General features: G+C 50.1%; 7 protein-coding genes across 7 annotated transcripts; 2 read left to right on the top strand and 5 right to left on the bottom strand.

The window, feature by feature from the left end:
* Positions 1 to 48: 48 nt before the first annotated feature.
* On the bottom strand, positions 49 to 3,516 carry KY384_004762 (uncharacterized protein; the record flags this gene model as incomplete). Its single annotated transcript, XM_044813266.1, has 3 exons — positions 49 to 126; positions 150 to 941; positions 1,018 to 3,516. The coding sequence occupies 3 exons, from the start codon at positions 3,514 to 3,516 to the stop codon at positions 49 to 51; spliced, it is 3,369 nt and encodes a 1,122-aa protein (XP_044669544.1).
* A 372-nt stretch (positions 3,517 to 3,888) lies between these two features.
* On the bottom strand, positions 3,889 to 7,375 carry KY384_004761 (uncharacterized protein; the record flags this gene model as incomplete). The annotated part of the gene is made up of 2 exons (XM_044813265.1): positions 3,889 to 6,881; positions 6,937 to 7,375. 2 exons carry the CDS (start codon positions 7,373 to 7,375, stop codon positions 3,889 to 3,891), a joined length of 3,432 nt encoding a protein of 1,143 aa, XP_044669543.1.
* Positions 7,376 to 7,872: 497 nt separating this feature from the next.
* Positions 7,873 to 10,066, bottom strand: KY384_004760 (uncharacterized protein; the record flags this gene model as incomplete). Its single annotated transcript, XM_044813264.1, has 2 exons — positions 7,873 to 9,892; positions 10,059 to 10,066. 2 exons carry the CDS (start codon positions 10,064 to 10,066, stop codon positions 7,873 to 7,875), a joined length of 2,028 nt encoding a protein of 675 aa, XP_044669542.1.
* A 1,005-nt stretch (positions 10,067 to 11,071) lies between these two features.
* Positions 11,072 to 13,208, bottom strand: KY384_004759 (uncharacterized protein; the record flags this gene model as incomplete). Its single annotated transcript, XM_044813263.1, has 2 exons — positions 11,072 to 12,214; positions 12,264 to 13,208. The coding sequence occupies 2 exons, from the start codon at positions 13,206 to 13,208 to the stop codon at positions 11,072 to 11,074; spliced, it is 2,088 nt and encodes a 695-aa protein (XP_044669541.1).
* A 2,654-nt stretch (positions 13,209 to 15,862) lies between these two features.
* KY384_004758 (uncharacterized protein) lies at positions 15,863 to 18,218 on the top strand (the record flags this gene model as incomplete). Its single annotated transcript, XM_044813262.1, has 4 exons — positions 15,863 to 15,874; positions 16,071 to 17,291; positions 17,338 to 17,877; positions 17,928 to 18,218. The coding sequence occupies 4 exons, from the start codon at positions 15,863 to 15,865 to the stop codon at positions 18,216 to 18,218; spliced, it is 2,064 nt and encodes a 687-aa protein (XP_044669540.1).
* A 2,138-nt stretch (positions 18,219 to 20,356) lies between these two features.
* On the bottom strand, positions 20,357 to 22,627 carry KY384_004757 (uncharacterized protein; the record flags this gene model as incomplete). Its single annotated transcript, XM_044813261.1, has 1 exon — positions 20,357 to 22,627. The coding sequence occupies one exon, from the start codon at positions 22,625 to 22,627 to the stop codon at positions 20,357 to 20,359; it is 2,271 nt and encodes a 756-aa protein (XP_044669539.1).
* Positions 22,628 to 23,230: 603 nt separating this feature from the next.
* On the top strand, positions 23,231 to 24,280 carry KY384_004756 (uncharacterized protein; the record flags this gene model as incomplete). Its single annotated transcript, XM_044813260.1, has 1 exon — positions 23,231 to 24,280. The coding sequence occupies one exon, from the start codon at positions 23,231 to 23,233 to the stop codon at positions 24,278 to 24,280; it is 1,050 nt and encodes a 349-aa protein (XP_044669538.1).
* Positions 24,281 to 25,243: the final 963 nt, after the last annotated feature.

Raw genomic sequence — 25,243 nt, 5'->3', positions numbered from 1 at the left:
CCACTCCGTCTCCCCACCAAAGCGCCCTCACTCCCCTTCAACTTCCCGTCACCAACTCCATAAACACCCTCTCCCTCCTCCCTCTCCTTCCTCTTCCCCTTCCTCCTCCACGTCCCCGCCAAACCCCTCAAACCGCCATTCACCCACACCCCCAAATTATCCACCGCGAACGCCACCGCAATCAGCGGTATCGAAATCGCCAACCCCACCCCGAAAACGAATTTGCTCACATACCCGAGCTCCAACTGATTCACCCCTCCCTCCCCAACCCCAACCCCATTTCCAGCACTCCCACCTTCTCGATTGACACCCCCAGCCCCCGCAAAATGCGCAATCGGGATCGCAAAAAACGTAGCAATAAAGCTCATCGGCAAAAACACCACCGTGACGATCGTGAACACCATAATAGTCTGGCCCTGGCGTCCCGTGAAAGCGGCCTGATCCCTCGCAAAGCGTGCTTCGAAGGCATTCGCATGTTTCTGCTTTAGATCCAGCAGATGCGTCAGGCTCGTATAGATAGATTCAGCCTGGCGATCCATACGATCTACGTCTTTGAGGTGGACCTCCACGACCTTTTTTAAGTCGCCAAACCGCTTCTTGATCTCGGATTCTTTGCGGCGGTGCGGGTCGTTGGACTTAGTGGAGTCGATGAGGTTGTCTTTCATTTCGTCGAGGATGGTGGATTGGTGTTTCAGTACCATGGAGATCATGTTAAGTTCGTCGCGGATGTCTTTTGCTTCCGCGAGGAGGGAGGTTTCTTTGCCGATGTCGAGGAGGGTGTCGACGAAGGTTGTGTTGGGGTTGTGGAGGGGGTCGGCAGTGTCGGTTAAGGGCGAGGGCAGCTCGGGCTGGGAGCGGTGGTTGTGGCGGCGCTTCAGCCATTCGGTTGCGGAGAGAGATGCTTCGTTGAATTTCTTGAAGAGTTCGGTCTCTTTGTTTGTCTGCGGTCGGGTTTAGCAGGCGTCATTTTGGAAGGGGGAAGGGGAGTAGGGCGTTAGTAGGTTAGGAAGGACGTACGACTTCGCCTATAGAGCTCTCGAACATGTCGAGAAATTGGTAGTCCTCGTCGCCTACACGATGTCGGTCAAACACGCCGGAGCATCTTCCTGTAATTAGGGTCGCTAGATCATAAATGGATCTTAATGGCGGCCTCGTCTTCGAGCTCATGTCCTCAATAATGCCATCAAGGACGTTCAAAGGATCGTTTTTAGGCTGCTTCCACCTCTGGGGAAAACTCGTGACTATTAGATCATTTCCCAGTATCCACATCCATAGTTGATCCACCATAAAAACCTTCACTTCCTTCTCCTTTTTCTTGGTGTACCTGTAGACGACTTGATCTTCATCACGATCATCCGTTGAGATGGCATGGTAGTAGAATTGATCCAGTGTTCGCCGTATTTGGAGGTTGTGAGTGCTGTGTAGATAGGCTTGAATCAACATTTCATCACTTGTCCGGCCTACGCCTGACTGGTCTGAGTCGCAGGTTGTTCTCTTAATGACACTGCTCATTTCCATTCGCCGTGAATGAGTCTCGTAATGAAGGTAAGGCATGAAAAGGACGATATTCCCGTTTCGCTCCTTAGTCCTCGGTGCCTTGCCCACGAGTGTTTTGTTGCGATCCCCTTGCTTGTGACCGCCCCTTTTCGAAGGCGTCACATCGCCAGGATTGTGCTTACCGACCTTTTTGGACGGTGTGCCATTCTTCGTGTTTTCGGACGCCTTCTCGCCCTTCTCACCCTTCTTCGTGGACCTCTTGGACATCTTTTCCGGCCCCGCCTTGTCACTGGCTGGGCTCTTCGCCGGTGTCTCTATTGTGCTTGTCGCCTCCATCCCTGGCGTCACAATCTTGGGTATCTGATTTTCTTGCTTCTCAGCATTACTGTCACTGACCTCAGCACTCGGCGGATTCCTCTCCGTCGGCGGCATCCTCTGACACAACGGCCTCATGAAATGCGAATGCACCGTGGGCCCCCTATGCAACTGGCCAAAACTCTTTTCCAGCACCTTGAACCCCTCCACGTCTCTCGCACTGTTCTCCACAAAATGCTTGGTCATCAGTGCTTCCACCCAAGTCATATTATTCGTCGGCAGATGAATCCACCTGAACGTCGGTTTCGCCGGTATATTCCTCGTCAGCGTGGTCACCAGCGGTTTCTCTCTCTTCTCATCCCATCCATAGAGCACATCAAACACCGAGTGCTTCGTGTGATTCATAGGCCGATGCTCCATCCCAAAATCCACCACCGTTGCTTGAAACCCCTTGCACGCCCCCTGCGCGCTCTCCGAGAGCAAATGCCCATCATCCGCCGGACTCAATTTCTCCACGATCTCAATATGCCCGTTCTGCGCAGCGCCCAGCATCGGGGTACTATCGAAAGAATCCTTCGCGTTCCGCTTGATCCCCTTCTGCTGCAGCAAGAACTCCACCACGCGGAGATGCCCGTTCCTCGCACACCAATGTAGTGCCGTCATCCCACTCGACGTTGTGGCATTGATATCAGCCCCCCACTCCACCAGCAGCGCCGCAATGTCCTCATGTCCTTTGTCCGCCGCATTATGCAATGCCGTCCACCCGCCATCGCTCCTCACATTTGGCTCGGCCCCATGCTCCAGCAGCAGTCCAACCATCCCAACTCTATGGTTTTCCGCTGCGAGATGCAGCGCCGTCTTGCCTCTATAATTCGTAGCCCTGATCTCCGCATTCGTCCTACCATCCGTCCGCCCAGTCAAAAACAATTGTGCCAATTCCTCCTTCCCCAGGGCCGCAGCCCATAGTAGCGCAGTCCTCCCATCCCGATCCCTTGCTTCAAGATCCAATGCCGTACTTAACAGCACTTTCACCACCTCCGTCACTCCGCCTACCCCCTTTCCCCCTCCCTTCCCCCCAGCAGTCTTCTCCGCCTTCTCACTAGCCAGCACAATCAGCACATTCTGCCCTCCCGCATCCCTCGCACCGATCTCTGCTCTCTTCTCAACCAGCGCCTTCAAGACGCCCACATGCCCCTTCAGCACCGCGGGGAAGATAGCCGTGCGCCCGCTCCTGGGTTCCTTCCCCTCTGTATCAGCGCCATGCCCCAAAAGGAGCTTCACGACCCCCACATTCTCCTTCCCGGCCGCCTCAGCAGCTTTATACAAAGCCGGCGCTTCGCCCCCAGAAGACGTAGAAGAATTATTAGGAGAAGCGCCCTGCTCGAGCAAGAAAAGCGTCAGCCGCTCATGGCCGCGTCCCGCGACTTTCTGCAGCGCCAACCTCAGCGTATTCTGCTTGAACTTGTTCGCGCGGTGGGCTTCGTCGATTGCGCTCGGTATGTCGGTGGCTAGGGCAGTAGGGGAAATCGTGGTGGGGCTGGTGGAGGCATTATTGGTGGTGGAGGTCTGAGGCGGAGAGGGGAACGGCGCATCGTGTAGGAAGGCGCGGACGCGAGGTTCGTCGCCGCGGACGCAGCTTTGGAGGAGGGAGGCTTGCCAGGAGGTCCAGGTGGGATTTTGCGGGGCTGAGGAGATGGAGGACATGTATTATTGGTGATTGGTGATTGGTTGGGCAGGGGCGGGCGTTATTGGGACTTTGGGGAGGGGTCGCGGTGGTGTCTAATTGGTCGGACTGGGGGAGTTGGTGTGCCTGAGGATGATTCGCGATGAGGGAGAGAAGTGAGATGCATCATTGAAGATATAGAATATGTTAAGAAGTGCGAGAGTGGTGTGATTCTGGGGCAAACATGGTGGGATATGCAATTGAAATAAATTTTCCGCGTTTTTGAGTCAGAAAAGTCACTTCTCCTGCAAGCTATGCTAAAGCTCTGTGAATCAGCTCTATAACGATGTCCGAGAAACTCTGAAGCCGCTGCCAATATGTACAAGCTAAGTAGCGCATAGTGATCGTACATCTCAATCCCCCATGATCTCATCCTCAATATCGTCCTCCACGTGCCCCCCCACAACGACGTTCTCCTCCTCATCGTCCAGGTCGACAATCCTATCCTCTTCTAATTCACGAGCTCTTATGTCTTCATCACCGCCCTCTTCGTGCTCAACCTCTTCATCGCTATCCTCGTCATCATCAGAGATTCTAGCTTTACTCTTTGCTTTTCCATTCTGCTTGGGTGGCGCAGAAGCTTTCCTTGGAGGCCTCGCACTTCTCTGCTTCGGTCGAGGCTCGTCGACGTAGGCGATGATTTCTTTGAAATTGTTGCCGAGCTTCAGACGATTAAGGGATATCCTTTCCCTGATCCTGCCCTTTCGCTCGCCCTGATGATCTAGCACGCGCGCGACTACAGCAAGTACGACTTTGCCTGTAAGTTCGCAGAGCCGCTTCTCTGCAAGGAGGACTTCTTGCTGCCTGCGTGTATCTTGCATCATCTCCTCATCGTCATCGTCATCGTCTTCTTCATCGTCTTCTGGCTCGTCATCCAGTGCTTCGTCATCAGCAATTTCTAGCCTGCGATGAGATTTCTGCCCGTAAGATTTCTCGAGGGCAGTGAAGGTGCTAAGAATAAGAGGCTCGGCGTGAGTGTTGATAGGTTGGACCAGCATAGGCAATGGAGCATTACTATTTCGAAAAGTGGCAAACAAGGAGTGTAGATCGAGGAGTGCGCCGATGGCTGCGAGACGGACTGGTGAGGTAGCATGACGGCGCTCAATGACCGTGAGCAGTGCTGAGGCGAAAGGCGAGTAGTCTGGTGGCTCGAAGTCTGACTGTGCATTGATACGTGCGCTTTGTATTGATTTGACCGTCCACATATAGTACAGAAGTAATACTTTCGTGGTTTCTGTCACTGTCTCATCGGCTTCTTGTCCTGCTTCTGAATCAAGAGCTGGTTCGCGGAGAATGTCCATCAGAAGGTCAACAGCGCTCTTTGCCTTGGTAGGTGGAGTTTTCTTCTTTGGCTTTGAGGTTAGTCGCGACGAGGCCTGGAGAACATCCCTACAGTCCATGATACCTGACAAATGCGCTATGCGCCGGACCGTGTCACAGATCTCGGAAATGTTATCGACCCATTGCTCTTCAGACATGCGTGTTCGAAGGGCATTGATTGTATCTTCCCAAAGTTCTTGTACCTTGCCCTGCGTTATCTCCTCAAGCTCCTCAAAGCTACGGGCGTGAAGCAATGCAGTACTGGCCTCGGCAAGTAAGCTAGAATCGGAGTGCGTCAAGAATTGCTTGTTAATGTCGTCTAGTAGTGCCGCATATGTAGTTGAGTCCTGCCGCAGCTCCTGGAAGATTTCAAGATCTAGCTCACGGCCTAAGCGAAGGACTGCCGATGCGGTTGCTGCATTCGATCCAAATTTTTTCAGAAGATCGAGGATGACCTTCGCTAGATGTAGCGCGGTGGCCTCTCTAACGGAATGAGCCTCCGTCTTATTTGACCGATTCCTCTTAGTCTTTCCATCCTTCTGAGCTTCGTCGGCGGTCTTAATACGCTTGTTGACTGACACATTAAGGATCTCGAGCAGTAAAATTTCTTCCTTTTCACTCAGTTGACATCGCTCCTCAAGAGTGTTAGTGGTGGCGGATAAATCGTATAACAAGTAGCCGGATATGGTCTCCCAATCCTGTGCCGCAGAGATCCCATCACATATTGTCTGCGCTGCGAGCGCGTAGCGCGATTGAGTTTCAGAAGGCAATAAGCCAGCACGAAGCTGTTGGGTGTCCGATGATTCGTCATCCTCAGCGTCGTACGATTGTAGGGCTTCGACGACACTCTTGAGCTTCAGCCAGCTCTTCTGTGGTACGTCGTGGTCGCCATCAGGCCCGTCTCCTAGTATGTCAGCCAAGGCCTCCTCGCCTCCTAGTTCCTCTATGCTGTTTTCATATATGTCGTTGATATTCTCTGCGAAGAAACCCGAGACTGCCTTACGTACTCTGGGCTCATTGTCAAAAATCAAGCGGCCGACATTGTCGATGTCATCTGGCTCCAGCAGCGCCGTCTCCCTGATCAGACCAAGCAGCTCGACCGCCGACGCTCGTATGCCGACTTCAGAATCCCGTAGCCCCATCTCCACTAGTCGAGAGCGGTAGCGCTCAGTGAAGGTCCGAAGTCTGGCAACATTCTCTTTATTTTTGTACATTTTTGTAAGCTGCTTGATGACTTCAGCTCTTGTAGCCGCGACTGTGTCGAAAAGGATCCAGCCAAAATATCGTAAGTATACTGCTTCGAAGAAGACATCAGGAAGGGTCGTAACCCACGTTCCCAGGGCCGACACGCATTCAGCGCGAATTTTTGGGTCAATATCCCTATAGCGGTGGACGAACACGGCGTCAACGACTGTCCTAATATACTCTTGAGTTGATGTGGTCTTGCGCTCCAAATCTTGCAATTTGTCGTTGAATTCTTTGATCCGTTGCTTATTCACTCCTTTCTTCTTCTTCTCTTCGCCCTCCTTTTGTCGCTGCAGCTTTGCTGCTTGCTCTGAGAGATCTGCTGCGACTCGACATAGTTGAGTGCCAACGGCGAGAGAGATAACAGTTGCTGTGTGTCTGAAAGGCCGAAGTCCCGCCGATGACATCGATGAGATCCAAACCTCAATGTTTTCGATAATGGCAGGGTCAGTGTATAATAAACCTGAGGCATGGCAAGACTGTATCAAGTCTTCGACAAACCTGACCACGGTCGGGCGAAATGAAGAGAGAGACTTCAGTCGCGAAATTAGGGGATAGTCAGATGGCCCTTGCGCAGTGTACTCATCTTGTAGATCTGTTAGCTTGCTGACGGCATTGTCTGGATCCTCTATATCATGCACTGTGACAGTAAGCCTGCAGCCAGTGCACCTGATGACGAAATTGACAAGGTCAGTCATCGCTTGCGTGTTGTCCTGGTCCCATCGATGGATCCAATCGGCCGCTACGCCATCAGACGTATGACCTCGTGAGAAGACTTCCGCTACACGGTGATGTCAGCGAACTCTACGTGAAGAAAGGATCAGTATCTTGCGCACCGAAAAGGCCAATTTCATCTTCGACATTGATACCAGTCGTCGGTGGCCTGGCGCTCTTCGCTCTGGAAGGAGCTCTGGCAGCTTTCTTCACTTCATTGACAGCTGGGCGCATCGCCAAGGTAGTCGTCTTTGGTTTCTTTGACGGTGCTTTCTTTGCACTACTTCTAGCCTTCCTGCGCGCCTCTTTGAGTTCTTCTTCGTCAGGATCGCTTTCGGAACCAGGGCTGCTCTCTCCATCCGTATCATCGTCGGTCAGGCTACCATTCGCATCATTCCCGCGCTTCCTTTTGACTCCGTTACTTGCTTCTGACCGACGGCTATTGTCGGGATGAAATTCAGGTTTCGCTCGCACGCGGCGGGATACTCGTCGCTTCGAGGCCGTGTCATCGTGGAGTTCGAGAGACGTATCAGGAGTGCCAACGGGCGAGGAACTAGACATGCTTGAGGATCGCGCCGTCAGCATTTGTGTGGTTGGGTGTTGGCCTTCTCAGGAGTATAGTCGCTGAATTGGCGAATGGTAGTGGGGCGCGTCCTGATCAACAAAAAGTTCAGGACGCGTACAAGATTGGCAGGGTCGCCTCGCACTAGGACCGATAAGGTCGACTTTGACTAGCCCTGCCGCTAGCCTCATGCAGAGCCCCACCAAATGTTTAATAGCATTTGAATCTTGGATGATTTACTGAATTCTGAAGAGGATTGAAGTGTAGTCAGAACCAAATGCTAGACAACTGCAAGACGGTGATTTCATGGGACTATCTTGGACAGGTATGAGGACGACAAGCCGTAATCTGCGCATGTCTATCAGCCACGAGTTATGCCTCCGTCAGGTTGTCATGAGACAAGAGTGAATAGCTATTTGCCTCTTCAATATCTGATACAGTCTCCTGAATCCCCCAACACCTCGCTACGTGAATAAGCCTCCATTCCTTCTGGTCATCATCCCAACAAAGTCTCCCAATCCAATCCCCCCACCATTCCCCCTTCCACTGGCCCTACAGCCCACGCCTCTGTCCCAACCCTGACAACCTCCTCCCATCCATCCTGATTCTCCATCTTCGTATTGACCGCACTGTAATCATGCAACAGCACCTCCTGCGCAAACCCCGCCGTCTGCATCTTCGCGATCTCCAAATCCAAGCCTCCCCACTCCGCTCTTATCTTCCCGGATTCGTAGAAGGTCAGTGTACCGGGACATCCTGATTCGGGGGTGAAGTTGGTGACATTGTAAGCATTGGAGATTTCAGTGGTCTTTGAAGGCTGGTCGAGCTTGCCGAAAGGAGTGCCGGGGTCGGGTTTGATGGTTGGGTCTGAGGTGGATGATTTCGATTTCGATTTTTGGGGTTCGGTTTTCACTTGGGGGGCTGGTTTGGTGGCATTACGGAGACTGGGGAGTATGGGTGGGAGCTGGACGAGGTAGACTTTGCCTTCGCGAGTGTGGTCGCCTTTCAGACCGGAGAGATCAGGGCGCTTTTCAGTGTGTGCGGTGGAATTAGTGCTTTCTGCGTCCATCATATCTGGGTCGCTGCATATATCTTTCCAGATCCTGATCATCTCGGCGAAATCGGCATCATCCTCCATGGCTGCTGTATTGTGGATCGACTTGGGATCCCGGTATCCGCATATCTTTCGTCTTCGGGTGATAGGCTGAGCTGAGAACTCGAGCTCGTCTGGTCGCGTGGTTGCACTATCGCCTTTCACGCCTTTTGCTGATGGCCGCTGGGCTCCATGTGTAGCTCGCAGCTGGTCGACCTCTAGTGTATCGGGAGCATCGTCTACAAGCATAAGATCCTCTTCATCAGCTTGCTCTGTCTTCACCCTGACCTCATCCATGTCGTCTTCGTCTTCATAAACACCTTTCCATTTCCTCTCTTTGCGAACAAATTCGACATCTTTCGGCTTCCTCTTGGTCTTGGCTTGTTCGGAACCAGCCTCGGGATCGAGAAATAGACTGCCCGCTGCGTCTTCTCGCTCTTTTGCCCGCTTCCGCAACTGGGCCGAAGTAAGCGAGCTAGCTTCTGTATTGATACCGATCTGCCGCCCAACATGTTCTTGCCTCTCAAGCCTAACAGGACGCAATTGCCAACTGTGACCCCCTGGCGTAGTTTCTTTTTGCTTGCCTTTTGCGAACTCTGGTTGCGTATGGCCATCATCTTCATATTCATCGTCACTAATTAGGCTGATGTGCGCAATATCATATTTCGGGCCAATGTCTTCGTCCCAATGCGTATCATCTGCGGCGTCATCCAGCCCCTGGTCTTCCTGCTTGACTTTGGTCTTGGTGGCAGCCGCCTTACGTTTTCTCTTTGATGAGTCCACCACAGTATCTTCGTCAACTTCTTTCTCAGCATTAATCTTTGTAACATCCTCTTTTTTTACCCCTGCACGGGTGGGCTTCTTGGGGTTGGTATCCTCCTTGTTATTCGCAGTCTCGTCGACAGCTTGATCCTCTCGATCTGCTGCAGTTATCTTCTGACCGCTTTCCCTTGGTTTCTTGGACGCATTCGTTGCCGTCTCTTTCACATAATCTCCTCCAAGAACACCGCTTGCCTCATAGTCTGTGATAGGTCTTCCCCGGCTACCAAGCGCTCCGCCTCTGCCTCTAACCGACGCTGAAGGTCGTAACGAGCCAATTGATCGACCTTCATTTTCTTGTAGTGAGGCTAAACGTTGAGCTTCAATCCTTTCTAGAGCTTCGCGTTCGATTTGAGAACGCCGCTGTGAGTTCTTGGGCAAGTATTTGAGAGACCTGGGCTTTGCCGAATTTGTTTGAATATTTGTATCTGGGAGTGGGATTGTGGTGCCCAGATTGTCATGCGCAGCACTGCTCCGTGGTAATCCCAAAGTATCTGCATTCTGAGCTGCCGCATCGGATGCAGTGTTTCCCTCTGCTGTTTCAGTCGTTTGGTCAGACGCGGAAACAGATTCAGTTTGTGCGCTTCTTCGAGGTTGTCTACGGCTAGCGATAGATTTGGGAGCCATACTAGAGTGCCAAAGGTGGGGTTTCAGTTGCTTAGAGCGTCCACCTTCTCAAAATTTGCTCTGGCAAGGCAATTTTATTTGAGAGACGTGGCATGGCTCAGCAAAAGAGCACTGTTCTGTAGAGTACTGTATTTATGACTGACATGGTCATCGCTGTAGATTATCATGCGATCTGGAGGTAATATGGCGTGTGGGGGAGAAGGTGTAAGTGTATGAGAGATATAATTTCCTAAATTGGAAGCTGTATAAAAGTATAAAAATTTACCGGAAATCGCTGAGTTCAAGCGCTAAGAAGCGGCCGCTTATCTAGATTTGACCACTCTTGGCAACTCTAAATCCACGCCCGCCAAGGCTCTTTGTCCGGACGGCTAGGTATGCGCTGAGGGGTTGTTAGTCGAACAGGCCTAATTACAATGGCAGAGAACACGCGGCTGTAAAGGCTGCCTTGATGGTCCATGTATTTAGTTTTGCCCGGTTTGCCCCGGAGCTCGAATGATAGCGTCCTGCATGTGGTCAATCGAACCTTGGCCATGTAGCAGAAATGATTTGATTGCATTGAATCGCATTGTGTGCTACCTCACTGAAACCATGTACACCCAGCACTTAGTTAAAAGCAGGCAGAAATATCTGTGCGCAGACCACAAACAAGGAACCATCCGCAAGCTCTGCAGTGTTGCTTGCTCCCTTTATGAACGCCATTGAAACATCGCGCCATCCTCACAAACCAGTCAAAGATTGCATGTTTGCTTTTAGAATCGCCAGGAAACACTTATACGGAAAAGGTTAGTATATGCCCTTCTCAGCCCCAGCCAGATGGTGTATCTGAGGCCATATCCAAGATCCAAGAAGGCTCCCAGGAGAAAATGTCATTGAAGAAATGGGTTGATCAACTCGAGCGTATCAACCGATGCATGCCGAGGGTGAACGTGGGAATTTCAATCACGAGCGTTCGCCTTTGCAAAACCCTAATTGTATGGTGATTTGGTTGATGCGATCATTTTGTAGTGTGGCTCCCTGGACTAACGCCTGAATTGATCCTTCCACACGAAGAACATAAGTCAACATATGGCGCCATGCCGAAGATCAAGTCGTAGTCATGATGCCTTTCCAGCCACATCTTGGGTAGCTTTTATAGGTCCGCTCGAGGCACCAGCAGCTACCGCTTGCGTTTTTTACTGTTGTCATCGCCGTCAATTGCTAGAGAAAGATCGTCGTTTTCGAATTCAGATGCTGCTTGAACATCACTTTGGACGTTTACCCCCATGTGCCGTCCGAACCTTCCCTTGCGACCATTGCCTTCGTCTTCGCTGACGCATCCTTCAATCCCAATGCCAGCGTCTTTACAGCGTTGGCAGGGACGTTGACGATCACATCCTTTTTTACTCTTTCGGCATCGTTGGCAACGAGGCTTAGTCGAGAGATCTAACTCATCAGGGAAGGGCAATTGGGGAGGGCCCATGATGGACGCTGTGGATCCTTTGCGAGACTGTGGAGGCAGAGAGGCAGGCGAGATTGGGACTTTAGGTGTATTGGAGCCCAGTGAATGCTTTAATTTCTTGATCTGTCCGTGGAGGCGAGGTTTGGCAATTTTAGAGCTTGAGCTTTTCTTCGAGCCACTGTTTGTGCGTGGTTTGCTAGAAGGTGTTTTTGCGACGGACACCTTCTGACGCTTGCTTGCCGGACCATCATCTTGGTATTCTTCGTCTCCACTAAAGTCTGAAATAGCCATGCCTGCACTACGTTGATGCGCGTTATGGCCGGCTTCATTTGGCGAACCAGTCTGCATAGTTGGCTGGTCGACGTCAAGCTCTCCTTCTTCGTCACTCGTACCAGAGGAGGCAATGTCAGCACGACCGCTCAATGCATCGTCCATGGTAGAAGCGGAAGTGCGACCATGCGATATATTTGAGGGATCTCCAAGACGCATAAGCTGTAGCGCAACATCCTCGTCGGATATAGTACTGGCTATAGTGGGATCTGGAGTAGGGAGAATGCCGTAGCCTATCCCTTTAGAGGCCATGCCACCACGCATATATGTAGGCATTGTTGGTGCGTTCACTCTATCCCGAAGACGATGTCCGTGGGGGGGCTCAGGTGCGCGAGCAGGATTCGTATTTAGACCCGAGCTACCAAAGGCAGAATTTTGCGGCGATGGCATAGGATGATACCAACTGGCTGGGCGCTGCAAAGGATGTGCAAAAGGAGAAGCATTTTCATTCCCATTTGATCGTCTTTGAGGAGATATGGAGGATATGGAGTTGGCAACAGGGACTTGAGGGGGGACAAATAAGGGCAATTCCTACGAATGGGGTCAGTAAGAACGTAAAATTTGAGTTCATGAAGCTTACTGAGCTCTCAAACTTAGCCTTTTGGCGTCGACCTCCCTCAACAATATTGACTTGGCTGATCTCAGCACTGGCAAGGCCTTCATTACGAGCGCGGAAAGAACTCGTGACCGAAGCAGCATCACCATCGCTACTGTTGCAAGCTTTCACAGCATCGCTATTGAGTTCCTCAAGACGTGCTTGAAAGCTGCCCTCTCTGCTATCACGTTTGAGTGTAGGGCGAGGCCGGGACTTCTGCGTTGAGCTGTGATGCTGGAGTGCAGCGATCTTCGGAGAACTGCTCTGTCTTCGAGCAAGCCGAGAGGCTGGTCGAGAGGCTGGTTGCGGATGATGATATGTCGCATTCAGATGAGGGGGTGGCATTTGGAAGCCTTCGTCTAGATGAGGAGTCCTCTCGATTTTCAAAGGCGCTTGCTGTCTCTCGCTAGTGGCTTCGTGATCCGTGCGATATTCTGGAAGCTTAGGTATGACTCTGACAAAGACAGTCATGCCATTAGCAAAGTTCTCATGGCTAGCTATGAGAGTATTGCCGTTGGAGTCTTCAAAGCTGACGCCTGCAAGCGCCTCATCGTATAAGCCGAAAAAGTTTTTGACGGTGCTGACGATACCATCGGTATTGTCATGAGGAAAGATCTGGACTTTCATTGGCAGACGTCCTCTATACCGAGCGTCGCTGTTGAAAAGCAATTCAAATGTAATATTTTTTGGGTCCATTTTCGTTGGGGAACCGTTGTAGCCGTCGAACTGGTTGATTGGCTGCATGGCGTAAGTCGGACTTCCTTCGGGAGTTGCGTATTGCTGAAAGTTTTGAGCATTGTTACTGTAGACGGCAGAGTGGCGTGTTGGGTACTGATGGGCTCTGTGCGCCTCTTGAGAAACGTCACCGCGGACGAGGTCCAAGCGTTGGTGAGGATTCAGGTCATGCGATAAGAGATTTTGTACGTTCATGGTTGGACGATGTCACAAGTATTTGTAGATGGACTCTGTCTCTTAAGCAGGTAGCAGTTGTGGCTTGAATTGATGTTGGCACAAGTTAGGAATGTGACAGGCGGTTCTGCGACTGAGCCGGTGCGAAAGAAGCCAATGCGAGCGCTAGGGTATGAATCATCAGCGCTATGGTTCATCATCGGTCATCAGATTATAGAGATGCAAATGTGACCGTAGAAATGTTCTAGGAAGCATGCAGTGCTTTTCCAACAGCCCCCGATGATGGAGACCCAAAGGCAGCAAACACCATCAGGAAGAGGACGTCGGTAAGGGGCGGTGAAGATTTAGATCTCCATAGACATGCTACATACCTTGAACAAGATGATGATGCCGAAGCAAGCCTCGCTGGAAGCCTGGTGTTTGGGCCTGAATCGGAGTGTTTGCGATGTATACGCAACCCGAGCCAGTCTGCGCAGGGAGGAACAGCAGCGAGGAGTAACGAATGTAGGCCGCAAAGGCAGCGATCGCAGATAAAGAAAAGCAGGTCAGAGGTCGATCCAGTATCAAATCGATACCATCAACGGATTATTTGACGTTGGGCGACGATGGTCGATGGCTGATGGGGGAGATGGGGAGAGAGAAGTTGGAGGAAGACGGCTTTGAAGCGAAACGCTTCACCCACCGCAGGCCTACCCTAATGCCAGATGCACCGGTTTTGTGCCGATTGCACAATTCTACGCAAGGCAAACAAGAATGCAAATTTACAATTACAAAAACTACACGTCTAGAGCGCACAAAGGATATGCTGCCTCCTGAGCGCCAATATCTGCTCCTTCGCACTCTGCTGATCAACCGCAACGGTACCGCATGGCGACGGCATATTTCCTACATTCCAGTCGTACAGAGGCCGCGATAGACTAGCAATTGGCCGGCCGAGTGTATCCATTCGACTAAACAATCTCGCTGCGACTGAGTTCACTAGACAGAGACAGTCAGTCTCGTCAGCAGTGTCAGAACTGCGGGAGTGGAAGGGGCGGAGTTCCATTCGCCAATCTTGTTGCTGAGGGGAACTGCATCGCTGGCAAGGAGCCGCTCGAACAACTCAGAAGCTGATGGACGGTCTCCCTATCATGCACTGGGGGCTGGAACCTGGAGTGCGAAAGCAAAGGTGAGGAAGAGGAAGAGAGTACCCTTGCGTGAGAGATATTTGGTTCTGTGTCTCTGTGTACGCTTTTGGGCTCGGCGCTTCGTCTTCATTGGCATGCATGGCATCATTTATTTAGGACAAGCGCCAACCCCATCCTGTTTGCACTCCCTCCAATATTATTCTGTCTTGCTGGGCCCAACTTTAGCCTGTGAGGTTTGCGCCGCAAAGAAAGCCGCCTTTATGCATGCGATGAGTGGCCGCGGTCTGGTGATTCCTCTTAGCTGAGAGCCACAGTCTTGGTGCTGTCGCAAGACGAGACCAGGCCCACCCCAGCCCTTTGGCGGAATTCATGCGATAGGCTACGTCTGAAGTTGCTTCGCTTGCCTGTCGATTGATCGACATCACTCTCCTAAATCTATAAGCATGCCAAACATCGTCTTCGGTAACATGGATAGTCTGCATGGTCTCCGCTACGTAGTAGCCCGTAAGAAACTTGCTATCATAGTGTTCCTGACGTCTAGAATTCCGATCTCCGCTTTCGCTCTGACCCCTTGTAAAAGATAAGAATCGTAACCCTCCGCACCTTTTTGATAGCTGCGCCCCAACCCGTATAATCAGTTGCTCCTAACCTCAAGCCTAAAAGCGACCAGGCGCCAGCAGGTACCGGTCAGCGGGCATAATGAAAATGCTCTACATCGTGACTAAAGTCAGCAACCACGACGAATATGCCAAAAGTGCAGTGACTAAATGCGCTGTTGTCACAGAATCGGGCTTGCGTATGCCCTCAGTCTGAGGAAACAGGCGACTTCCCCGAACAGGCCATCTGACTTCGTTGCGACCCCCAATACTGCCTCACCACCCTTGCAATTTATCATCGAAGATGTACAGAGCGATTATCATATGTGCGCTCAAGTTGCGAATGCGAGACGATGATTCAGGCCTCCTGTTCGATGAAACGCTGACAACGTTATTCGAAAGAGCGCGTCACGTGACTGGGCGTCTTTGCGCGTTGCGGAACACCGCCGGCAGAGCTCGGCCACATTGCTCGTGATAGCAAAGCCACGCCTGACTGTTAGGACCTCAAACTCGAGAGACTACTGGCCCAGTAGCTGTTCTACTCACCTACAGTCACCGTTTATCATAAGAATATATGTTCACGGAATGCGACACTGCTGTTGATATTCTGAGGTTGCGCGGATGACGCGACGTCTATTTGTGCCGCGGCTATTGCGGAAGCTAGTCCTTTAGCGCAATTACCCGTTGTCAGGGAAAACTTGATTGTCAACAAACCGGTTTAGGTTAATGGTATCACGCGAATACAGCACAATTAGACAACAACATCTTATGATGATACCTATGTCGAAGTGATAGCTTTGCTTGCTCACAGATGTCAGCAAACTTTGCCTTGAAAACAATATCATCCTCTCGTCCCTACAGACTCGGGCAGCCAAATAGGAGACACGAGTCATTAAGGCCTCCTCTCATCAATTGAGGCATCAGTGACTCGTCGTGTACGCGTTTGCCCGCAATGGATGCCAAAGTGAGTGCAATTGTCTTACTTTCATAACTATATCGGTGCACACCTAGGGACTACAGCTATTGGTCCCTACTCTGTTAATTGTCAGGAGTATATGAATGATCCTATTGCTACATCTCCGTGTGGAGGTCTCACTATGGCGCAGTGCACAAAGCTTCATCAGTCAATGTTTACAATACTGACTTTGATTCTTCCATAGCCTCAGAGACCTGTGCGAACCCTGAGAATATACGATGAAAACGCTTTGCCCGTAGGAGGAGCGCAGAAGACAATTCACCAGCGCAACAAGTCGAGTCCTGCATTATCGTCCTTATCACAAGCGGGTGCACTCAAAGCTGCGGCCAAACGGACTGCATTCGGCGACCTGAGCAATACAGCGAACTTTTTGCGTCCAAGCAAAGATGACTCGGTCATTGGCGCCAAGGCCGGTCACAAGCTTAAAGAAAACCTTCAACCGATACCAGAAAAACAGACAACATTTCAAAAACCGGCACAGCGCCCAGCAACCATCGGTAGCCTGAAGAGTCTCCTCAATAATGTGACGACTTCGTCGAGCCAGGTTGCGGTCAAGCTACCAGTGGCAGCAACGCAGCATCCAATAGCAGAGCAGCTGATGGGACGCAAAATCGTCAATAGAAAAAGTGTTGCTGTGCTTACAGAACATTCGGCTTCGGGTCTTGTTCCGCGGGAAAAGCTTGCTATTGAGCCTAAGAAGTCTCTCCCCTCATTGGGGCCCATTCCTCCTGTTCATCGCGAGCTTCCTCGAGTGCAAAACATACACAGAGAAGGTCAAGAGGCAGGCTCTCAGGCGAATCTTCGAAGGACGAGAAGCAAGTACTTAGACGCCCCAGAAAGCCAAGAGCCAGCGGTAGATCCAGAACCTCTCACTACACAGCCGGACAATGTGGCCCCACCACCGCCAGACGGTGTCAGTGCTGATCAAGCTAAGGAGCCATCAGCCATCAGTAACACACATGATGATCTTGAGTCAATAATAAAAGAAGCATCGATCTTAGAAAAGGCTTTAGCTGAAAATCATCACATCACCAGAGTACCACTTTCAGATCACATCGCTACTGTTGAGCAAAACACCGTTTACCCAGAGCTCGCAAGAAGACATAATCTTCCCCCTGTCTCAGAGCCAGAAGAGTATTGGGAAGAAGAGGAAATACCGGAGACATATGAGGAAGACGGATATGTCACAGCGAGATCATTTAAATCAAGGGGTGATAACACCACAGGTGGTGCTACAACAATACTCTTCCCAAAGATGTCCCAACGAACGAGGAAAGAGATTGCTCTCGCCAAAGAGATGATAGAAGGTGCGAAGACGGTAGAAGAGCTAGAAGATGAAGCTTGGGATACAACAATGGTTGCTGAATACGGTGATGAGATCTTCGAGTACATGAGGAATCTCGAGGTATGTATAGTCTCTCTATACTCATAACACAACTAAGTTTTCTCAGGTCAAGATGCTGCCCAATGCCCATTACATGGACAATCAAGCAGAGATTCAGTGGTCAATGCGAGCTGTCCTGATGGACTGGATAGTCCAAGTCCATCACCGCTTCAATCTTCTGCCGGAGACTTTGTTCCTATGTGTCAATTATATCGACCGCTTCCTCTCTTGCAAGGTCGTCTCGCTTGGCAAGCTTCAATTAGTAGGAGCAACGGCCATCTTCATCGCAGCCAAATATGAAGAAATCGACTGCCCATCGGTTCAAGAAATAGTCTACATGGTTGACAATGGCTACTCGATTGATGAGATTCTCAAAGCAGAACGCTTCATGCTGACGATGCTACAATTCGAGCTGGGATGGCCTGGGCCGATGAGCTTTTTAAGAAGAATCAGTAAGGCTGACGACTACGATCTGGAGACCCGGACGCTAGCAAAGTACTTTCTCGAGCTCACCATCGTGGACGAAAGATTCGTCGGCAGCCCACCATCCTTTCTCGCCGCCGGTGCTCACTGCTTGGCTCGAATGATGTTGAGGAAAGGAGAATGGGTTTGTCTGCCTTCATGCTCCAAGAAGGAAAGGATGCTGACTCTGATTAGTCTCCTGCCCACGTCTACTACTCCAACTACACGTATTCACAGCTCTATAGCATAGTCCTGCTCATGGTAGAGTGCTGCGAAGACCCTCAGAAACATCACGCTGCCATATATGAGAAATACATGGACAGGAGATACAAGCGTGCCTCGACGTTTGCCGAAAGCGAGATGCGACGAGGCTTCCAGCTCCTTCCTGTCTCCAACAGCATCACCAAGACCCACCAAGCCGCTTTCCTTAACACCTACGACGCCCAAATCCCAGAGATCTTCTCCATCCCAAAATCTTTCTCCTGATCTCCACCTACCTCCAAAAGACCTCGGTATCTTTGGTTAACATAGACATCCGGTGCATACTGGCGTCACGAGCTTCTCTTTTGGAGGACTCTCACATCACCTTCTAGCATAGCGTCAGCCACCTCTCTCACACGGCTTCACGACCGAAACGCGCTTTACGAACCATTTCAGCATTAGCAGCACATAACCTTTGAGGCCAAATAATCATAGCGACGCACTGATGGCGTTCAATCATTGTCTCAAGGCAGTCTAGGCCACCCCAACGCCACGAAAAGTCTTTTCTAGGCAAAAGACAAAAGGCAAAAGGAGCAGACTGCGCCATGAAAATTGCGTCGAAGTCCTTATGGACGGAGTTGGTGGCGTATAAGTATAACACTGGGACGAAAACACGGGATCTCCATCCCTTGAATGTACATAGGCGTTCGTTCTGTCTTGCATCCTGATCCTCCAGACAGGCAGGCAATAATGAGAAAACTTGCGATGAGCACCTCAGATCTCCATTCATGATGGATCTTCAAGCGAGGGTTCAAGTACGATCTTGTTTCCGGGAATTTCCCGTAGTAAATGCAATGCATTGAGGGTGAGGCCCATACGCACATGCATAAGAAGACATACGTCTCTTGTTCGCAAGCCAAGGCGCATTCAGAGCCAATGCGATTGGCAATCATGTATAATGTTTCCTCTTCACCACTCTATCTATCTCACCACCACCAACCTTCCTTCCTCGTCAAACAGTCATTCACGAATATTTCCCACCACCACCACCACTACCACCGTGTTCCTTACTACCTCCTCCTCCCATCCACTCTAGCTTCCACACTCATCCCCATCCCCCTCCAACCCCCCTCTCCCTCTCGGCAATTCAACCACTAAGACTCCCAGTACCAGACCTGCGATTTTACCCCCCGCCTCAACCGAGTCTACAGGTCGGCAGACCAACGCTAAAGCTTGGCTGACCAACCCCGCCCTAAAATTTTTAGCGGATTTAGCTTATTTAGTAATATTTAACGGATATTCAATTGGTCCGCCGAGGTTAAAATTATTAAAATTAATTAATAATCGATTAAAACTAAACTTTAAAATAATAAAATAAAATATTTTAAATATTTTAAAATTAATTATTAATCAATTTCTAATTATTTCTCTAAGAATTTTCTTAGCAAATTCTTAAGAAATTCTTTAGAGAAACAATTCTTAATTAATTAAGAATTAATTAAGAATAAATAAATTATTTCTCTTAAGAATTTTATAGTAAATTCTTAATAATATTTCTAGAGAAATAATTTATAATCGATTCTTAATCAATTTTTAATTAAATTTTTTTCAATTTAAATAAAAAAAGATTTTAATTAATTTAAAATCGATTAAGAATTGTTTCTCTAAAGAATTTCTTAAGAATTTGCTAAGAAAATCCTTAGAGAAACAATTATTAATCGATTTCAAATCGATTTTAATACTTTAAAAAATATTTTAATTAATGAAATCAAATAAGCTCACCGGACCATAGACTTAATTAGTATGAGGGATTTATTTATACGCTAAATTTTTAGATTAGCGTTGGTCAGCCGAGCTTTAGCGTTGGTCTGCCGACATGTAGACTCGCCTCAACCGCGCTGAAAATCTCCACACGCCCACGTTCCCGAGAACGAGGGTGCAGAGCTTCATTCATGGGCGAGGGGGTCATTCTGAGATTATGGGATGAGGCGAGCCTTTCATCCCATCGCATTTCCTTTGGGCGCTCAACTCTCCCTTTCGTCGCCCTTCTCTGGGTTTTCCGTTTTTTGGTGTTTGTCTTTGCGCTCATGCACCCGTTCCCCCTCTTAGTGCATGGAACCCCCCACTCGATGGTCTGCAAGTTCGGATCTGATTCGGGCCCGACACGGGCGGCGAGTTTGAGTGAGAGGATTTGTGTTACTTGATAGATGGTCGGACTGTGCCGATTGGCAGGCTCAAATTGGTTATTTGGGCAGATGAGGGGTGGTGGTAGGGGTTGGAGTTTAGGGAGGAGGGGAGGGGACAGTGAAGGTAGTAGGGGAGGAGGGCGGTGGTGTTGCGTAGATTGATGGTTGTTGGGTTGAGTATTAGGTACCAAGTAATCACATGATATGCTGTTGGTTACGTGGCTCTGCTTTGGCCTTTTATGAAATACATCCCGCCATGTTGTTGAAGTCTGAGACCGTGTTAGGGTCGTAGATATCGTTAACGAAAAGTTCCCAGTCGCGCCACCAATTTGCGTCTTGGTCTTCCACTGGTGCTGGATTCCCGGCGAACCCAGCGTTCTGATTTTGAGTGTTGCTTGATGTGCTAGTATTGAATGGGCTACTGCCTGATGAATCAGACCATTCATTTGAGTACAACGGTCCCCATCCCGGCATGACATTGCCAATCAAAACACTGTCAGGGTTACCTTTCCGTAGACTTAGGTCTTCAAACCTCGATGGCTGGGACATGTAAGATTTTTGCATTGGCATAGGCGGTGTTACCATGCTACTCTCTCTCGCAGCCTTAGCCTTTCGCATTAGCTTCTCAATTGGCTTCCAAAGTAAACCTGTTGCACCGTCCGCCACTTGCTGCGAATACACGTCAAAGGCTTCTTGCGTGATCGGCCATGCACGATCTGCCTTCGAGCCCTGGGGCTGATGACATAGCTCTGCAAGTAGCACAGCTAAGGCGTACCATTTCGTCCATTGGTTCCAACTCCATGGTGAAAATCGGCCGCCTATTTGCTTGAAGAGCGAGCGTTCCAAAACCTCGGTAGCTCCAGTCATGACATCAAAACGGTCCTCTGGGGGTGGACGAGTTTGTGACTTACCCTGGAGAGGGCGACGTAGCAGTAGTTGCATAGAAAGCGAAATACCTTGCGCGCACAAGACCGTGAATTCTTTGAGTAGTGAAGGCGGATCCGTGCACGATTGAGACAATCGCGCCATATAGTCTTCGAACTCGGTCAGAATGTAAATCTTCTTGGCCCATGCACTCCGTCCCTGCGCCAAGTCCTTGCCTTTAGTCAGGGATGAGTCGACTTCGGTAAGTTTGAGCTGGCATGTCATGGCATGGTATGTCATTAGGCTGAACGTCATGTCCGTGAAGCGGGTGTTTGCAGGATCGATGTTGCTCGTAAAGGGGGTATTGGCAGATAAATCGATGTCGTCGATGTTCAGAGGCATCGATGATAGTTCGTCAGCTGATAAAAGAGGCTTAGTGCCTCGATCGAATGACGTTTGTAGGTCAATTATGGCGATGCACCACAACAGCCTACGACGAAGTTCAATGTCAAGAACTGTATCTGAGGCTTTAGGTTCTGCGTTCAAGCCTTGAGCATTTGCAATCCGAACAGCTGTGGCTATGAGCGTCCACGTTTCGGCGGTGCTTTGGCACGAGCGAAGTGCGACCTGGACAATAGTCGTCAGCATGACAAGAAACTGCACTGACAAATTGGTGCCATTGATACAGGCTGTGTCACTCGCTGCTGGCCGCATCGAATGATGAATATGGTGGAGGGTGGTGTCACTTACGAGGTAAAGGACGAAGGCTTGCAAGACTACAATATTCAGGCTGCTCATGAGGCCTGCTTGCGAGAGAGATAATTCAGTGGCTTGACGGTATCTCACGAGGAGACTTCTTCGGTCCTTGATTTCATCATCCCTCAATGAGCACATAGCTGCAAATAGAACGGCAAATTCGAGTGACTGATCCGCGGGAGACAACGTAGGACTACCGTCAGTGCTTGTTGTAGGTATGGAAAATGACTTCAGAGCTGTAGGCCAATGCAAGATCTTGAGAATTGCGTCGACTCGGGTCTGGTATATCCCATAGAGTGCCTCTCTGTTGCTTTTTGGTGGGCGCTTCAAGGCAGTAGCATCATTTGAACGAACAGCAGAGCCAAAAAGAAGGGCATTCTGGTTGTAAGCGGCCTCAGAGCAGGTTGAAGTCATGGAGCCAGTATCGTCTTCATTGTTCGTTTCTAGAACGTCTCGCAAACCGGAGACCGTATCTAAGAGCTCCGTCCAAAAGTCGGGGGCAATGAGCCGGCTACTTGAACCGTTAGGAAGTAATGATAGGCTAGTGCTGGACGTTTGAAGACCATTGGTGTGCGGACGGCACTGTTGCAGTTCATTGTTCGTTGCATTCAGCGCGCCTGGGCCTATATCCGGTGTGGTAGCAGATGTGGCAGTGGTATCCGTATCCTGCAATTGCGAGACCAAACCTTCTAATCTTGTGATCCTGGCTTTAAGTGCACTAGTCTGTCCTCTCGCATTCCCAGTCTTGCCTCGAGGCAATCGTTGGCGCTGCACAGTAGTGCATTTGAACCCTGCTTTCTGGCAGGCGCCACACGGTTCCTGTTTGTCACACTTGGTTTTGCGATGCTGACATGCCTCACAGCTGAGTTTTGCATTTGGAAGGGACATAGTAGTGCTTTGATGCCAATGAAAGAAAATCTCGAGGGATGCTGACAGTGTTGACAGCCTTCTGGGCTGCTTACATCATCACCCACCAGATCGATCCTGCCGTACTCGTATCTGTAGGCTACCAGGAGAAAAGGGTTGGGACGATTTTTGAAAAGCAAAGAGAGTAAGTCACCGATATAAGAACATGTAGATGTAGGTAAGATGCACTTTCCATACGAGAATTGGGACTTCACATGGTGTGGCTATATCACGGTGTAATATTTCGTGCGACATGTTCAAAGGCGACAAACGGCTAAGGGTGATGCACGAGTTCCCATTGTTGTCCCTCGGATCGTTCTGAGGCATTGACAAGAGCAAATGAGGTAAATGCATACTACATATCCACTCAATCTTATAGGGAAATCGAGCGAGCAAGAAGGAGTAGTGAACCACGAATCTCGGCGTTCGGTAAGGAGACCAATGAAAAGCTATCCTATTCCAAGAATCTTGACAAAGTCAATTCCACTACAGGCAGATCTTCACGACAATGACATAACATTTTGGTAGAGATGTGGCTTGGCTACGGCCTCCAATCGCATCTACTTCTCCTTTGCTGACCAGGGCATGCCATCCCCTTTCCCCGCGTCTACCTCCAAAGCTGGCCATGGCATCGTTCACCTGACGCTTATCGGCTCGACGCCCACCTTCACCACCTTGACCTACTCGTACCCGCTCAAGCTACTTCCCTCGGTATCTCATAAGCTTCCTTCGAAATTAAAGGATGCCTCTACCTCTGAGCTTAATGGATCATCCCAACCAGCAGCCCTGCCCTCAACATGTCCCCTCCTCTTCCTCCTCAACTACGGCGGCGGTCTCCTCGCAGGTGATACCATCTCAATCACCCTTACTCTCGACCCTGGCACTCGAATATGCTGCACAACACAGGGAATGACACGTGTCTACGCTCCTGCAGCCTCCTCCATATTGTCTCATCCGCCTTCTTCGCAGATACTCCACGCTACAGTCGGCGCTGGTGCTGCACTCTGGCTTGCTCCTGATCCTGTCCAGCCGTTTGCAGGTAGCTACTACGCACAATTTCAAACCTTTGAAGTTGCGGATGGAGGAAGTGTGGGCTTTGTGGATTGGTTCACCGAGGGCAGGACAGCTAGAGGGGAGAAATGGGACCTAGCGTCATGGAGGGGCAGAAACGATGTTTTCGCTGTCTCTTCGACGGACAGTGCGAATGCGGAAAGGAAGAGGCTACTAGTGAGGGATGCTATTATGCTTGAGCAGCCGGGCTTGAGAGCACGAATGGACAACATGGGCATTATGGGAACGCTCGTGTTGAGAGGACCGCTGTTTGAGAGCCTAGGCAAATTCTTCGTTGACGAATTCGCTTTGATGCCACGCATTGGAGGGCGAAATTGGGAGACATCTGAGGCTAGCGGTGATTTGAAGAAGCTGAATACACGCGACGATTGGAGGCAACAGAGACAAGAGGCTGAGAAGAACGGGCAGGTGCTGTGGAGCGCTTGTCATGTACGAGGGTGCACAATAGTGAAGTTTATGGCTCCTGCACTACAGCCTGCAAAAGACTGGTTGGTCAATATGCTGAGAGAAGAAAGAACGGTCACGAAGGAATTTGGTCCCTGCGGGGGATGGTTCGAACGTTGACGAGCTCGGGTCGGACATCTGATGGCCCACGGCCAAGAAGAAAATATTCTCGTTGATAGCGTGTTCGAATGATCATCATGCAAATGCACGCGGCTGGACTCACCCCGTCCTCATGCGTCAGGGATGCGGCTACCGTTGTCGATTGATGCAGGTCTCACAAGATTGTTCAACAGTTTTGTATGTACTTATGCATACCGACAGGGAATTTTGAGAAAAGGCAACAAGCCTTCTACATAGAACGTCAAGTGACAGTCAAGCGTACTTGATCTATCGAATTTGGGTATCAATTGAGACCTCCAATCCGAGACTGACAACTCTAGTCGTCGATTTCATTCCTACCGTCCGGCATAAATCGCCTTTTACTACAACGGGGTTCTTGAAACTGCAATACGAGTTTGGAGACGGCGTCATTCAAGACCAAATTGGCGAAGCTGACAACAAGGTCTTTAAGATGCATATCACGCCAGACCTACATTTTGAGCAGGAATACAAAACATGACAGCTTCAGACAAGCTCCCTTACTTACCCTGTTCAGAGACATTGGTGATGTCTCCCATCCAGGCTATTGTGGAAATTTCACTTGTAGGATCAACCTTCTCGGCTACATCTTGCTCGTACCAGGCAATTGCGAGCTTCCACACCGAGTAGAATGTATACGACTGAGTATTCAAAGTCGTGAATTAGGGTACAGGAATTCAGCAAGAGGCTCACGGTCAAGACTTGGTCTATCTCATTGGGCAGGCGGGTGAGACCTCCAGAGCCTGACCAAAGCAGTCCCACTTTAAAACCACTGTCACATTCACCTGCTGTGCGATGGTACAGCCTTGGTGTTACGCTCGTACCAATATGTCTCCTCCAGGTCGCTAATATTTCGGAAATCCTTTCATGTGACATTACCCGCTTCCGGCTATTCTTTTTTCAACTTCCGTTTCATATGGGAGGACGGCTTGTCTATCATCCCAT

Source organism: Bacidia gigantensis (assembly GCF_019456465.1).
Source record: "Bacidia gigantensis strain McMullin 20006 chromosome Unknown contig_244, whole genome shotgun sequence".
In the NCBI taxonomy this organism is placed as follows: Eukaryota; Fungi; Ascomycota; class Lecanoromycetes; order Lecanorales; family Ramalinaceae; genus Bacidia; species Bacidia gigantensis.
The sequence above is the reverse complement of the archived record's forward strand: the minus strand, read 5'-3'. Positions and strand labels throughout refer to the sequence as shown.